Below are 16,326 nucleotides of genomic sequence, written 5' to 3'. Positions count from 1 at the left end.
GAGGCAAAATATGTCCATAATCTGGTTATTATTCCTGATCCAAATGAAACTCTGGTGAGAATTTGTGGTGTCGTCTACAGGATCCTTTTGTGGACAATTTGTCGGGCTGAACACAATCATTGCACCCACGCTGAGACAGATTAAGGAAATTTAGGGTGAAGAAATAATGCCAGGCTGGACGAATACAAGAAAAGGGTTGAGGAATCAGACAGGACAGTTCAAGAGGAACCAGTGGAAGTAGAGAGGATGAACAGAGAAATACTGTAAGAGAGAAGGAGAAGTCAGAAGTCTGCCAGGCCGGGCAGACACAGTGTGCATATGCCTTCATGTTGCTGCCAAGCCGCAGTACTTCACTAGTTTGTTGGCTGTCGGTGAGGATGTACCAAATCCTCGTGAAAATCCTGCAGCTTTTGTCTCATATGTCCAGCACGCCGCTCAGTGTGATCAGTACAATGGCAAAAACCATGTTATTCTCAAAATGCTCCCTGCATGGACTGACACAGAAGAGGCTGAAAATGTCACAATGTTGGAGAGATCAGGAGAGTGCACCGGAGCCGTCATCGTGAGGTTTAAGAAAATATGGATCCAGGCAGCACGCGTGCCACAGACTGATGCATCCACCCAGCGCACAAGTGTGTAAAAAGTCAGGGTCAGACTTGCTTGATGTGAAAGTGGAAGAATTTAGCGTGTTTGTGAAAGAGAAAGAGGCTGCTGATGTGTTTGTGTTAAAAAAGATCACCACATGATGCTTGCTCAGGCTTCCCACACTGACTGGCAGCCACAAGGAAGCGCCCAGCAGCGTTATTGGAAAGAAGAAGCTAGTCACCGCGGTGGAGGAGGCTACCAGACGACTGGTTTCAGATACGAGAATCAGCCGGGAGAAGAGGATGCAGAAACTGAGATCAGCAAAGTCAGGAGGGTGGGTGCAGCCCCACTTGCAGTGGGGTGGGCTGTGGGCTCGACACAGCACTAATACAGGACGCACTGTTTGCACTCCTTATCAAGCCTAACTGTCCAGTGTACGTTTGGCAGTATCTTCCTCATGCTGAAAAGGAAGCTGGATTAGCCCCAATCATTGATGCACTGCTGCTGCTGCACTGAATATGTCACCAACGAACACAACTATTAAGCCTGTGCCTAATCCAAATAGAACAATTAGCTCAAGACCTCAGAGCAGTCTATGACTTAATCATCCCATGGCCACCTGTGGTTCTTGGTGATACATCCATCCTCACTGCTATTCCTGAGAATGATGCATTTTCTCTGTTGCAGATTTAACACCAGCATTGTTCAGTATTCCTGTCCAGATACCCAGACACTCTTAGCTTTCACCTTCAAAGGGAGGTAATAAACATTTAATCGCCTTCCACAGGGTCGAATTGACTCGCCAGCGGTATGTTCTTTGGCTAGTTTCATGCCACCACCAGGTTGTGCTCTGACTCAGTATGTAGATGACCTCTTACTCACTGCTGAGATGCAGGAACTCTGTGAACAAGGCTGTGGTAACCCATGGCTCACTGTGCTCACAAATGTACCCTGTCAAAACTGCAGTGAAACAAAAAGGAAGTGCAATGCTGACCGGCTGATTTTTCATCTCTATGCCTCTGAAGACTGACACACCACTGGTGCTGTGTTACCACGAGAGCACGGGGGACGGCACAGACCCACTCCATATCTGTCTGAAACGCTTCCTGCTGTGGTGCTAGGTGTGTCTCTATGCTTAGGAGCTGTGGCTGCAAGTGCAATGGTGGTTTCAGACGCTGAAAAATGTGCGCTCTCACATGCTATCACTCTGCACACATCAGGTTAGCGCCTTTTTGATGAATCAGAACATGGCCGCTCTCAGACGTAGTGCTTATGAGAGTGCATTGAGCACTCCTGCTGGTCTCGCTGTCTCCACTTCCTTCATGTTTAATCCAGCACAGTTCTTTCATAAGTTGTTAGAAACAAACTGAGCAAAACACAAACATTCAGGGCCTGCTCCTCCTGAGTGTGTGCATGGTATTGTCCAGCATTGTGTGCTGGAAAGAACTTCAGGTTTTTGATCTTGGTTTGTTTAAAGTGACCTTAAGCGGTTTTGATTTGAGATGCTCGATCATGCTCGAATGTTTGCCGTAACATTGTGACCTGTCATTTTTAATTAAAGTATAGTTTGATTTCAGTTCATTTTAAGTACATTTAAGTATATTTCCAACACATTGGTGATATAAGACAAGTGTACTGCGTGTGTGAGTTTTGAATGCTCATGAATCCTGATTTTCACTGGTGTACTTCAGTACACTTAAAGTTTGGAAAAAGTTTAGCAACTATTTACACTTCAAGTGTACTCAAGTATCTCTCAAGTGGTATTCAAGGACAACTTGAGTGCACTTGAGAGTACTTGAAGGTGACAGAAATAGCACAAAGGGCAGAACAATTTCGAGTGTGTATTATATGGAAGGCGCGTCCGTGAGTTAGTGTCCACAGATTGAACGAAGTGGTTTTGTGCGCTCTGCATTTATGCTTTTATTTTTTAGAACAACTTCCGTTCTGACGCGTGCTATTTGTGGCGAGCTTGACGCGCGTCCAGCAGCACAAGAAGCACTTTGTCTTGGTGAAGGGGGGTGTTGACAGGAGAAGGAGGGGGAGGTGGAGGGAGTCTGAATTGGACTGGCCTGGCTCACTTGCAGCACAGACTCTGCACCAGGACCAGGACAGAGGACAGGACCCTCCGGGCGGGAGAAACCGGTTAAAGGTGGACTGGATAGGGGCCACGCGGAGACCACTTTCACATTACGATACAGCGGGTTGCCGGGCAGGGAGGAGGCCCGCACGAGTCCTCTCAGTCCGCAGGCTGGAATGATGGTGGTGATGCATCGAGAGCAGAGCAGCGGATTCCTGCAGAGCCCGACACACTGCACCACGAGCCCGCAACCGAGTGTGAGCTGCAGCAGGGGCAGACGCCTCCGCTTCTCTCCATCAGAGCCTCACCATCACACTGCCGCGTTTGCACACTGATGCCTGATCCCGACATCCCGGTAACGGACTACCGTGCAAGCTCCATTCATACTCCACCCCGTCTGGGGGATGAGACGGGGCTTCGCAGCGGACGGAGAGAGCAGCTTTGAACCGAGTTTTATTGCACCGGTCACGATGTGCGCGCATCGGTTGTTTTGAGCCGTGCAACAGACAAGAGGGGGGGAAGATGGTGGTGCGATGCTACCGGGGCAAGCTGTCCGTGTGGGCCGCACTGTGCGTGCTGGTGCTCTGCTGGTTTTACATTTTCCCCGTTTACAGACTCCCCCGCGATAAAGACATAGTGGAGGAGGTGCTGAGGCAGGGGCAAGCATGGCAGAGGAACCAGACGGGCATCGATTTGTACAGGTTCGTCTCAGGTCTCAGATTTCTGTGCAGTGCTTTGAAGCAGTGGTCCCCAAAGTGCGGCCCGCTGCCAGCTGTCCTTCAGGGGGCTCTAATAGGTCTCCAATCAGATTTTGCTTTTGTCTATCACTTTTACTTCCTGCGTCCACTTAAGAAGAAACTAAAGAAACAATTAATATCATGTTGTATCAGTCAGATCAAGCAGTAAACATGGAGGGTGTCTTGAGAACAATTGTGCCTGTGACCTCCTTTGTCTGTGTTTGGGGTCCCCGTCATTGTGATGATTGTAATGGATGTCCAGGAGAAAACAGCCAACGTAACTAAAAGTCATCAAAATAACAACAAAGCTTTCTTAAAGGTTTGAATGTGTCAAAACTTTGCAAGATACCCTGCAGGAATATTACAGAAGGAGCCACAAACGCATCACAAACACTCTTTATTTAGCTCCTCTGATGCTGTGTGGGTATTTCATTTGAACAGCGACACTGTTTTTAACTGCAAACCGGATCAACGGGGCACGGTAGCTCCACTGTGGCAGTCTTATTTAAATCTTATTCGGTGGAGAATGTGTGCAGACAAGTCTCCGAGGCAAAGCCGATTAGGACCGTGAGAGAAGCTGACACCTGCAGAGCAGTGGACAGGGCCTGCAGCAGGATGCGATGCTCACTTGGAGCTGTGGTTTTAATGTCACGCAGCTTTAAAGGCCCTTGTTTTGTCAGGTTTTGTCCAAAGGATCCGTAGAGTTTAGCATTTGAAAGAGTGAAAAAAAGCTGAGGGCAATCCTGCTATTGAACGTCCGCTTGATGAGCCTGTTATTGAATGTCAATCCTTGAATCTCCAGTCATATATAACCGGAAATATGCACGAATTTCCTCCGATGTGCAGCACTTGACCTCACGCGGTGGTTCCTCGTCTTGTCACATTAATACACGTCTTATTCTGGCTTCTTCTTAGCAAATAATGAAGCAATTATTCCAGCCTGTCTCTCACCTGAGTCCCAGCTGTCCTATTGAATCCAATTCATCCAGAGAATCACTGGAGACCAGACTCATTATTTCCCACATCCTCTCTGCACAGGAAGCTGCTGACAGAGTGCTGCGATCCGCAGAGGATGTTCGCCGTGACCAAGGAGAACTCGCCGGTGGGCAAGGTCCTGTGGTACGATGGCGAGTTTTACCACTCGCACACCGTCAGCAATGAGACGTACTCGCTGTTTGTGCAGGTATGTAGAAGAAGCTGTAAGACAAGAGCTTGTCATAATGCATGTGAGGAAACAGCAGCATCTACGCTGCACTGATGACTTAAAGGGCTCGCTTTTCCCTCAGAAAGCCACAAGACGCATGACTTTGAGACTCGCCGCTGTGTTATTCAAAAGTAACTGAAACCAGATGATGGAAAGCCATTTTTCTCCCACTCAGCGCAATACGACACCGGTGTGGGGACTGTGTGTTTTAATGTGGATCCTTGTTGATCCATAATGAAGGCTGGGAGGGAGGGGTGGGTGGCGGTGTGGCGAGCAGACTCCCTCTGAAGGAGGGAGGATTATTGGTATAGTGTTCTGCAGTGTCAGAGGAGGCCATGTTAAGATGTGATGTGAGAGGAAGGAGACGCTTTAAAGATGCTGCAGACATCAGGAAAATGCAAGAATGAGCGGCACTGTTCCTGCAATTTTTAGCTTAATCTCCACGATATGCATCTTTCTTTAGGACCCATAAACTAGAGGCAGGGTGTGGGTGCAGATGAGGACAAATTGTCTGTGTGTCATTTGTATATATATATAGAAATTTGCTTAATGTCAAACAGGGTGCGGCTACATGTTTATCACTCACCCACCCTGAGCTGTTCTTTCTATGCAGTGTGGACGATCAGACCCACAGTGTGAATTTATGCATCTGTGCATTTATATTTGTTGTCACGGGGTTGTAGGGCGTAGTCGTAAAGATACTGTTGGTGTTATTTATTTGCCGGCCTCCCAAGGTGCAAACATATTTACAAAAAGTGAAAAACAGACAAAAAGAAAATAGACCAAAGTTCAAATAATGTTCTAAAAAAGTTCTTCAATAACTCACAATAGCAATTTTTCCTCCAAAGAAAACAACTCACACAGTCTGGAGATCAAGCAATGTTACCTTCTCTGTAACCAAGACCAGACTCTCCATCCAGGCCAAGCAGCCTCCTTTTAAACCAGCTGCCCCTCCCACTTGGTTTGGTATACACATAAAAAAAAACATATTCAGCATTTTCTTTAACCATATCCATATATATAGTCTCCCAACTTCCATTATAAATAGAGCAAAAATAGTATTTATTTTCATAAATGTTCCCCTTTAACCATCCTTAGTTATTCACAACAAAATTAACTTTACAAACAAAAAAAAAGTAATAGTGTAAGTCACATGATCATAAAAATGCGCAAGGACAGACTATTTGATGCAGCAAACCCCTGTTTGGCCAACCAAACTCAGCCAGCGGGAGACAGTGGGATGGACACGCAGCACACCTCCACCTGGTAGGTGATACGATGGCGGTATGAATACATGTGGAAATATATGTATGAACAGAGGTGGAACTACCAAGTGTGCACCTTTGGCCGTGCTACAGGAACGGAGGAGAAAAGGGAAATGGCTATGGGATATTTTTAATTACTTATTGAAAAGACGGGGATAGTGAGCAGGGACGTGTGAATGAAAGCGTTTGTGTGCTTATGTGCGTGCGTATGTGCGTGAGTGCGCTGCCCGACGTCAGTGACGGAGCCGCTCCGTCACATATGTACACAGATAAGGGCTGGTGGGCTATTTTTCCATGCCCGTGTGTGTGTGTGGATGAGGGCGTTTGTGCGTGGAAACAGGACAAAATGAGAAATTGTGGTGTAAGTGCCGTTGCTGTGGTTTTTGTATCCAGGGGCGGTGCGCCTCACTCATAATCAAGATTGGATCCGTATTACTGCAGATCTGCAGTTTAATGTCCTGGTTGGTAAATGCGATGAATATCTGACCCTAATTTGCAGGCGTGAGCCGCGCATGTTCATTCATGAGGGATGGGGGAGGTGAATGAATAAAGGAATGAGAACAGGAGGAGAGGCCGAGCGCCTGTGTGTGTGTGTGTGTGTGTGTGTGTGTGAGGTAGAATATGGCACTGGCACATCCAAATTAGAGCTGACACAATGAGACGATTCATTGATTGATCAATTGGTAAATCAGCATCTGTTCTGATGTGAAGTTTTGCTGCTTTTGTATGATTGTAAAGTAAATACATGGGATTTTTAGACCAAGCAAACAATCTGAAGACATCACCTTTGCTGTTTTCTGACATTTTATTGATGAAAACATTCAACACTTTAATTCAGATTATTGTCAGTTACCATTACCGTGCCAATCCATGTAACAAAGAGGACATATTTTACTATTTTTAAGTGGTTTTAAGCTCTAATATCTGCCAGCATCCCATTTTAGATTAGGTAAATAAGATATTTTACATTTAAAAAAGGGCTGCACGGTGGCGCAGCAGGTAGTGCGCGTGCCTCACAGCAAGAAGGTTGCCGGTTCGATCCCCGGGTCAGGCGGGGCCTTTCTGTGTGAAGTTTGCATGTTCTTCCCGTGCATGCGTGGGTTCTCTCCGGGTACTCCGGCTTCCTCCCACAGACCAAAAACATGCTCATTAGGTTAATTGATGACTCTAAATTGTCCGTAGGTGTGAGTGTGAATGTTTGTTTGTCCTTGCATGTGGCCCTGCAATCGGCTGGCGACCGGCTCAGGGTGTACCCCGCCTCTCGCCCATCGTAGCTGGGATAGGCTCCAGCCCCCCGCAACCCCGAAAGGGATAGGCGGTATAGATAATGGATGGATGGACATTTAAAAAAGCTCAAGAGCGACGTGTCTTCCCAAAAACAATGTCCTGGTGGGACATAATACACCTGAGGAGCCGATGTCTCACATATTTGCATGGAGGATGATGGGTTTGGTGTTTTATGTGATTTGGGTGAATTGACCCTTAGAAATGAATCTGTTTTGTTCATTAACCCAGTGACTGTTTGATTGCCCTTTGCTCGCTCATCCACTGGTCATGCTCTTGAATGATGTGAGCTAACCCTTTCACTGTGCTGGGTCTTTTTATGATCCATGGGATGTCGCCGTTGGCCATTTTTCTCCACATGACTCCAGTGCATCACCCCGCCCGAGGTCATGCTCCCACACGCTGCTTTGTGCTTGTGTGGGTCTCTGTCTAACGCTTGCATGGCCTATTTCGAGTGGTGTGGTTGCACTTCCTCTACAAGTCTATATCAAGCCCAGTCGTATGTGTTTCCAAGAGGGAAGGTAACCAGTAGTTAGGTGGGGTGGACGAAAGTGAACACACACATACTCTGTGCCTTCTCAACTACCAGTGCCGTGATTGCAGGTCTGAACACAGACAACCAGCCTCGCTACACCAAGCTGGCAGCACTATCTGAGCTTCTGCCAGGGAATGTGCCAATTAGGGCTTTGACAGTTAATTGCTGGTTAGTGCAATGGCTCAAACAGAGCAGCCATAAACACAGTTTACTGAACTGTACAATAGATTCCTATGATCTCCTCTTTTCTGATCTTCACTTCATGTCGCTCTCCTGTCTGTTTCTGTCCTGCAGCAGGAATTGCTGGGATGAAGGTTCGTGCTTTAAGTATATTGAAAATAACCTGTTTTCAGCATCATAAAAGGTTTTTACAATTTCATGCATTATTTCACCAAATTCTGATAATTTTATGGACTAAAACATGAATTAAAAGAATAATCAGCGAATAAATCTGCAATGAAAATCACTGTTGTACATTATAGTTAACAACTCAAGCCAAAATCTCAACATATTGGTAAAAGAGTTGAATTTAGAACTTTCCAGAAATGGCTTGAGCAGGCGTTACTGCAATAAGTGTCCCCCTCTCGAGTTTTAGCCGTGCTTGCTGGTTCCCCTCGTGTGCTGTTAGCAGGCCATTGTCCTCTGACTCCACTCCCTGTCATGCTCTAAAAGAGACCCCGGGGCAAGAAGTGTGTGTGTGTGCGCCTGTGTGTGTGCGTTTGTTCTCGAGTGTGTGCACTTCATGGGGAATAATGAGCACAATTGTTTCCGCCATCTCATGTAATTCATGCCTCCGACTTAAATGCAGCCAAGGCAAAGAGAAAAGACATTTTTGGCCTCATGAAGCGTGATGTTTGAGCGTACTCAGTAACAGCTTACTGTCCTGCAGGCCTCCGTGTAGAGGATGACAGGGCAGCGACTGCAACCAGGGGCACTTCTCCCGCAGGCGGTACTTCTGCATTTGCGAAGGTTTTTATGTTTCTATGGTTGAAATAGCTAAAATTAATGGATAAGTGGTTGAAACATCCAGCGCTCCCACGACACAAGTGCTACACAACTGACCTGAACACTGACAGTTCAATTGTACTAAAACAAACAAAAAAAAAATCCACTTTTATATAAATATATATAAATATTTTAAAAAATATCTTTCTTTGGAAAGTGACATGCGGTTTGAAGGGTTACTGGAGTTCATCTGGCAGCGCTGCAGGACAGCGTCAGATGAAATGTCCGTGCGGGGACACTGTGCAGAGTCTAAAGAAAGGACATTTTCCAGGGTAAAGATTTGATTATAAGGTCCTCAGCGGAGATGAAAGTATGTTAATTCCATTGTTGACATTTTATCGTGAGATATAATGTGGTTGCGTTTAGTTCAAAGCTGACATTTATTGAATAGTTCTTGGCCTTTGGTTTTTTCTTTGGCAGTGCATCCTGTACGTATGTCTGCTTGGTATTTGGATTAAGCATATCCCAGAAAATGAAATGTGATTTAAAGCTGCGTGACCTCCACTTGCTTCAGTCGACCTCTTCACTTCATATATCCACGCCGGCTCGTCTGTCGGCACATGAGGCTGTGAGGGGAAATTAGCAGGAGGCCGAGGTCCTGCACTCTGCTGAACACAGGGTGACTCATGCACATGCCTCAATTTTGGGATCTGACTTGAGAGAAAAATAATATTTGTTGTTATGCATGTGCGTTCGTGGCTTTGTGTGTACACTAACGGAGCTCTGTCTTTCCTTCTGCCAGGACAACCCTCTGCAGCTGCCCCTGAAGAAGTGTGCAGTGGTGGGAAATGGCGGCATTCTCCGGCACAGCAAATGCGGACGGGACATCGACCAGGCCGACTTCATCATGCGGTGAGAAACAGGGCGCTCTGTGGGGCCGTGAGCGCAAGTGCGTGCACGTATATCGCTTCTTCGCCGCTCCTCCAAATGTGACTCGGCTGTGCCCGAGAGAGCAGCCAAACACCATCGGCCATCAGCGATAATGAGAGCTGGTGTCGACTGTAGCCAAGAGAGAACGACAGAAAAATGGGCCACGGCGAGGGCAAGAGAGAAAAGAGGTTAGGCGTGAGTAAGCAGAATCGGTACAGGCTAAGATGAGGGAGGAAGAGGAGATGAGCAGGAAGGCATAAAGCAGAATGAAACCATCTGGCGGTGCAGCACAAAAGGGGAACATTAAATGATTTTGCTTCACTCCTCGAAGCAAACTAGATGTCAGATTTAAAAAAAACATGAGGTGACTCAGGCTCCACACAAGGAAAATCATTCACGTCGTATGAATTGGAGATAAAGTAATCAAAGGAATGCGATCGCATTGGTTCTGACAGAGGAAGAAGCCATCTCCGAAGGCGCCGTAATCCCCCTTGAGAACGCGACAACTGCTCCAGAGTGTCGCTGAAGACAGAGCTAATGTGAAATCTGCAGATGAGTGTGAGGACAAATGCGCGACATGCATCGTCGCATCGCATCGTTACTTCACAGCAGCAGCAGCGGTCTGCTGCAAACAGGCTCCTGTGTACATCAAACAGAGTTAGACCTGCATTTTCATCATTGGAATTGTCACTTAATATCCTTGAAACTGGAAACTCTTGAAGCTTGAAACCCAACTGGCTGCTGATCGAAGCCGTTTCTGTTCGTGTGCCATTAAGTGCTCGTGCACATATTTAGCATTATCACTATCACTTGGGAAGCATGTTTTCCATTGTTTCTTGTGAACTGTCAGCTTACGCCACTAGGCGAAGGCTTAAACAGACTCTTGTGTCACTCCAGGTGCAGCAGTGGTGATATTGCTGCAAAATACTGCAACTAAAAGATGTGAAAAAGACAGAAAAGAAACCTCATCTGCCTTCAGCGACACATTGCTACTTCTTCTTTTTGCTTGCGGGACAAGCTGCCCCAGACTCTCTGCATCATGTCAGTACATCACGTGCAGGCAGCCCTGCTTTTGAGGACGAGAGGAGCTGATGTGATTGACGATGATTGCTACCCGCCCACAGATTCCTCCTAACTCGACCCTGTTTTCGCAAGCGTATGAGCACCTCGTTGGTATGAAAAGGTTTGTCCTCAGATGTGCACTTGAATGCACGTCGTGCTGCTTCATTCACAAAGTGGGTCAGATGGACAGACGGCACTCTGGATGAGACGGAAAAGTGTCTTCAGTATTTTCAGTGGTCTCAAGGTCCAGGTTTTGAATCCACCAGCAGTCTGGGGATTCAAACTTTATGCGTAGATCTGCTTCAGTTTCCTCTGGGTGTTCCCAGCTCCAGCTGCTGCAACAGGATAATGGATGAGGGGATGGATGGATTGACTTGGCCCAATAAAAGCACATCCTGTAGGTCCAATTAGTCCCAGCACATCTGCTAGCGCCGAAGTCTGTTTACTCAACTGGGTAAAGGACTCTGGAAGTGGACTGTTTAGATAAGATATCAGCTAGTCCACATGTCTTCTCAAAAAAAGTCTTGTTCATGCTGATACTCCCAAACTGTGACACAGCAGTTTTGAGAGGTCGCTTTGGTCGGGGAGCGACCAAAAAGATAGCACAGCGGCTGCTGACATAGTCAAACCTGAAGGAAAGTAGGAACTTGTCAAACTTTTGGAAGCAAAGCAGAGTTTATACACCTTGATAGAGGACACATCTTTTCAGCATTCACAAAAACAAACATCTGCCCTTCATTTCCTGCATCTGCTGGTCATAAACAGCTCCGATGTGACACGAGTGATTAAGTACATGTGAGGCTCGCAGGAGGTCATTATTCCACAATGTCATAAATTACATTATTACTCTAGTAAACACATTATCTTGCAAACATGAAACGTTAATTTAGCACGGTAATGTCGTTGTCAGTTTGAGTTAGCGGCATTATTGAAGCTGAGACTGTGAGAGAAAGCGTCTTATGAAAAAAATGTTCATTAATATTGGAAATACAGGGTGTAATTACAGAAGACAATGATTATAATAATAATGATCGGAATGGTTTCAGTTATGGCAACCAGCAAACCAACAGTTGTTCAACCATGTCACTCCAGAAGTATAATCATTAGCACCTGATTGAAGATCTTTGAGATTCAGTTTCCACTGACGTAAGCCACTTTGCCATCATAATTAGATCTAATCAGGAGGGAAACGGCCTATATGACTTCAGTAAGTCCTTGAAGTGTTTGTACTGTACAGGCTTGAAGACGCACAAGCTTCAGCTCTGTGCACGGGGCTGTGTGCTCGCGTATGTGAAATGTTCAAAATGTGATGCGTGTTTTGTTCATTTAGGTGTAACCTTCCACCGCTTTCAAAGGAATATGTGGAGGATGTGGGAACCAGAACACACCTGGTTACAGCCAACCCCAGCATCATCGAGAAAAGGTAACCAGCTGCTGCGAACATCATCATCATGTTATCACTTAAAACATTACTCAGTCATCACTTGTGCAGAGAGAGCGATAGCTTGCATATGGAGACGGAAAAAGCTAATGGGTTATGATGTGGAGTCAGTGAGGTGAAGCTGTGAGGGAACGCTGTACTGAGAGCTATTGATTTATAAGAAACAATAATTAAATCTTTGTATAGCGCTGAAAAGGAGCTCTCAGAAAGGTGTGAACATGCATTCAGCAAGGCGAGTACCTGGGTAGCTCCTTTCAACAGCAAGACAGTTCAGTCTCGTTTCGAGGAGCTGCTTTAGTGGGAAGGCTTGGCTCAGTGCACGCAGCGACACCGATGCCTCACTTTGCCGACAGGATCAGACCCAGCGTGGATCCAGACAGTGTAATCTTTGAAAAGACTGTGTTTTGGGGCATTTTTGTCATTACCAGAAGTGTAATTTTAAACATTACACCACAACGTTTGGAATAATTCTGCCTCTGTTTCACTTTGTCTCTCAGATTTCAGAATCTTCTGTGGTCCAGAAAAGCTTTTGTGGAGAGCATGAAGGTCTATGGCTCCAGCTACGTCTACATGCCAGCCTTCTCCATGAGGCCTGGCACTGACCCGTCGCTGCGGGCGTACTACGCCCTGGCAGACACCTCCTCTAACCTCACTATGCTCTTTGCCAACCCTGAATTCCTGCTCACGGTGGCAAAATTCTGGAAAGGCCACAACGTGCACGCCAAGCGCCTCTCCACGGGGCTGTTTCTGGTCAGCTTGGCTTTGGGGCTGTGCGAGGAAGTGACGGCCTACGGCTTCTGGCCGTTTTCCGTCGGCCTGGACGAGCGGCCGGTCAGCCACCATTACTACGACAACATCCTGCCCTATAAATGGTTCCACGCCATGCCCGAGGAGTTTGTCCAGCTTTGGCAGCTGCACAAAAGCGGCACCCTGCGCATGAGAGTGGGGCACTGCCCCCCTCAGGAAGGAGGGAGTTAGAGCTGACGTGACGGCGGTCAGTTGAAGTTCAGCAGGCTTCAGGAAGCAGATGAAAACATTTGGGCTGTGAAGCGACAGGAAGTTGTTGTCGTCGTCGTGACGGAAATGAGTGCGCACATTTCCTCTGAGGAACCTCGGCACTGCATCTGTGTCCATACACACTCCTGCTGCCCCCCCCCCCCAGCTAATCCCTAATTATCATGAGAATGTCCTCCACCCAGACCAGCAGCATCAGGGACAGAATACACACATGCAGCCACGCTCAATGTAAAATATTCTTACATTCCCAAAACCTGCCATATCTCCTCCCTTTCTGAAACATGTTTGTTTATGGAAAACCTCAGCTGGGACTAATGAAGGTGAAAGTGTGTGGGGTTGGATGGGTGGGGGATGTTTGTATATGTGTGTGTGTGTGTGTGTGTGTGTGTGTGTGTGTGTGTGTGTGTGTGTGTGTGTGTGTGTGTGTGTGTGCTGGCTACTGTATCAGACTGACATATGGGGCAGCTGGACCAAACCCCCCTCTGGGTCTTTGTTAATCAGAAACAGAAGGAATGGAGGACCAGGGGGAATAATAAAACGCACTGAAAGACTGGCGAAAAGAGAGGAACAAGGGAGAGATAATGGTGTCCTGCTACCTAATAGCTTGAATAGGACTGAAATTTAATGGAGGAAGGAGCAAGACTGGCAGGGGGGAGCGAGCGTGAAAGCTGGCTGGGATGCGTCTGAAAGGATTTTTCTCTGCTTTTCTTCAACCAAGCGCTTGATTGGCATTGTCTGGTGCCAAACAGAGCTTTAATTCAAAGCAGGAGCCATTGGAAACGGGAGTCTTAAGTACAATATAACCTAGAATGTTTAGCCAAGTTGCATTTTAACCCTTCACTGAAAAGGGAAAACGAGTACCGCTGTCCACGTATTGTTTTTGTTTGCCAAATGTGATTTTTGGGATTAATGTGAATTGTTTTTTTGTTTTTTTTAGCTTCATCAGTGGCCATGAAGAGAAGGGAGCAACTGTTATCGACATATATCATCAGAAATAGACATCTGTTGCAAATTAAAGAAAAAAAACATAGGTACCTCACCTCTAAGTGGGCATAATCACCGACTGACCGTTTGGTATGTTTCACTCGCAAGCAGGCTCCTAAGGGAAAAAAAAAAACCAGCCTGACCTCTTCTTTGGAGAGGCAGGCATCTCTTGGTAGCTGTGCTATACTCGCCAAGTGCCAAGCCAAGGGAACAGAAGTCTCTTTGATACTCACTCTCGCACTGTCTTTGTGCTCTCAAATGGCGAGACAGTGATATAAAGAGACGTAGTGACGGAAAAAGACTCGAGGACTCGGTGTCACATGGTGGCATTTCAGTGACTTTTCTTTCTTTAGATGCAGGACGCCTCGGATGGTCAATTGTGATTTATTCCTGCATTTGTTGTTCTTATCATTAGGCATCGGAGCGCAGGAAGACCTGAGCCTCTGTCCTGTGCTCCTTTTTATAATTGTGATTTAGTTCTGTTTTTTTTTTGCCGTGCACAAGGGAAAAATAACTCGCTCATGTAGAAGCCACCACGACCAGACACGGCGAGGTGTTTGTACTTGATTTGAAGTTGTTCTTTCTTTCAGATGTTATTTAAGAGTGTTAAATGTGACCGTGCCATATTGTCAGTACCACAATCAAAGGACGACTCTGCATGGAGTGTACCACAATCCTTCAAAAAACTGAAGGTACAGAGCATGTCGATAGGTTAGTGCTTCATGCTTTTACCCACTGTCTTGTCTGTTGAGCTGCAGTGCCTTTGTGATGTCTTAAGGCGAAAAGATCATTCAAACGAGGGATATTTCTAATGCTGATCATGCTGTTGAACGTCTTTGATTTTCTTGTGATCGGACACAGAAAAAGTGTTTGTGACCCCCGACGTCATGTAAAATTAACTTAAAGCTGCAGCAGGCTACAGTGAAACATACACGACACAAAACCTTCCGCCTCTCTCTGTTAGGTCATATCTCTCCGCCAACCCCTCACAGCGTTCGCACCACGCACTCCTCCGCCCCCCATCAAAGTTATACCCCACTGACAATAGAAGTGGACTGAGCTCCACGTGGAGCAGCCAAGAGGAGGTGCAGAAAGTCTGGTTTTCTCTCAGACCACTTAAATTACAACATGATTAAAGATCATAAAACATTTTTGGCCAATGACGTCTTAAATACGCCTGCCACAGCTTTAAAGAGAGCTGCATGATGGACAAAGCTGAAGCGAAACAAATCATTTCTAATCTAAATACACAAGTGACTCGGGATGAACTTGATGAACAGTTTGTTTTCCTTATTGTGCTGTTTCTTATTTGCACCTTTAAATTTCTTCCTCTCCCGCCCAGTATTGTGAATGAATGAGATGTGACATGGTGTGAATTTTAAGTAAGCATGATGATTTTTAATGTATATGTGCTTTTGGTACACAGAGTTGTATGTTTTTCCATTATGTTCTGATTTGTGCCCTCATTCCATCCTGAGTGATAAAAAAAAACACTTCAAAGCTGAGATTTCTTATCAAAAGGGAGGTGAATCTGTCATGTAAATATTGGTCTGTTAGCATCATGACCAATTAGTGTTCGATCTCCGATCCTTTGCAGAAGCTGCATGTGGACTTCACTGAGTCTAACAGGTCCAAATAAACTTTAGTTGATGCTAAAAGAAACCTCCTGAATCTGTGCCCCTTTGCTCTTCAACCAGCACAGCTAAGTCAATATGTAAAACGCTGTCTCTTGACAAGTGACGTCATGCATTTTTAACCATTTTTCTTATTGATCTAGCGAGGAAGAACATGTAAGAGCAATATCATCACCATCGCCAATGAGGGCAGCATATTATTTTTTTACATTCCAGTCACAGGTTTCATATCATATGATTGAACACTCCAAGATGTACTTTACAGTTTCATAATCATGTTTGTGTTTTATCACGTGTTAATAAAATGTACAGGAAGAGTTTGACATTTTGGGAAATGCACATACGAGCGGGCTTTCGCCAGGCGGGTTGACAGCAGCTGGACTTTGGACAGGGGGGGAAACAGCTAGCTCTGTCTGAAAAGAACAGTCATTATGCTAAGCTAAGCCACAGTAGTATGGAGACATGAGACTGACGTCAATGCTCTCAAGGGAAAGCAAATAAGTGCATTTCCCAAAATGTCAAACTATTTCTTTGATGCTGCCAGTGTTAACGAGAGGGAAGAAACAGCGGTACAGAATGGAACAAAACGGAGCATGACACATACTTAATGACTGTGCTGTCATCCA

General features: G+C 46.0%; 1 protein-coding gene across 2 annotated transcripts; it reads left to right on the top strand.

Annotated features, from left to right (window-relative positions):
• Positions 1-2,555: 2,555 nt before the first annotated feature.
• On the top strand, positions 2,556-15,614 carry st8sia1 (ST8 alpha-N-acetyl-neuraminide alpha-2,8-sialyltransferase 1). 2 transcript variants are annotated; one of them, XR_011603509.1, is made up of 6 exons: positions 2,556-3,363; positions 4,438-4,582; positions 9,435-9,544; positions 11,955-12,047; positions 12,563-13,402; positions 14,657-15,059. XR_011603509.1 is itself a non-coding variant. In XM_070991772.1 (5 exons), the coding sequence occupies exons 1-5, from the start codon at positions 3,185-3,187 to the stop codon at positions 13,041-13,043; spliced, it is 1,008 nt and encodes a 335-aa protein (XP_070847873.1). In that variant the 5' UTR covers positions 2,556-3,184; the 3' UTR covers positions 13,044-15,614. The 2 variants fall into 2 exon arrangements, 1 of the variants encoding a protein (XP_070847873.1); XM_070991772.1 differs by having other exon boundaries at positions 12,563-15,614.
• Positions 15,615-16,326: the final 712 nt, after the last annotated feature.

The sequence above is a fragment of the Chaetodon trifascialis genome, chromosome 22 (assembly GCF_039877785.1).
Source record: "Chaetodon trifascialis isolate fChaTrf1 chromosome 22, fChaTrf1.hap1, whole genome shotgun sequence".
NCBI lineage: Eukaryota > Metazoa > Chordata > Actinopteri > Chaetodontiformes > Chaetodontidae > Chaetodon > Chaetodon trifascialis.
This window is presented reverse-complemented; position numbering and strand designations above follow the sequence as displayed.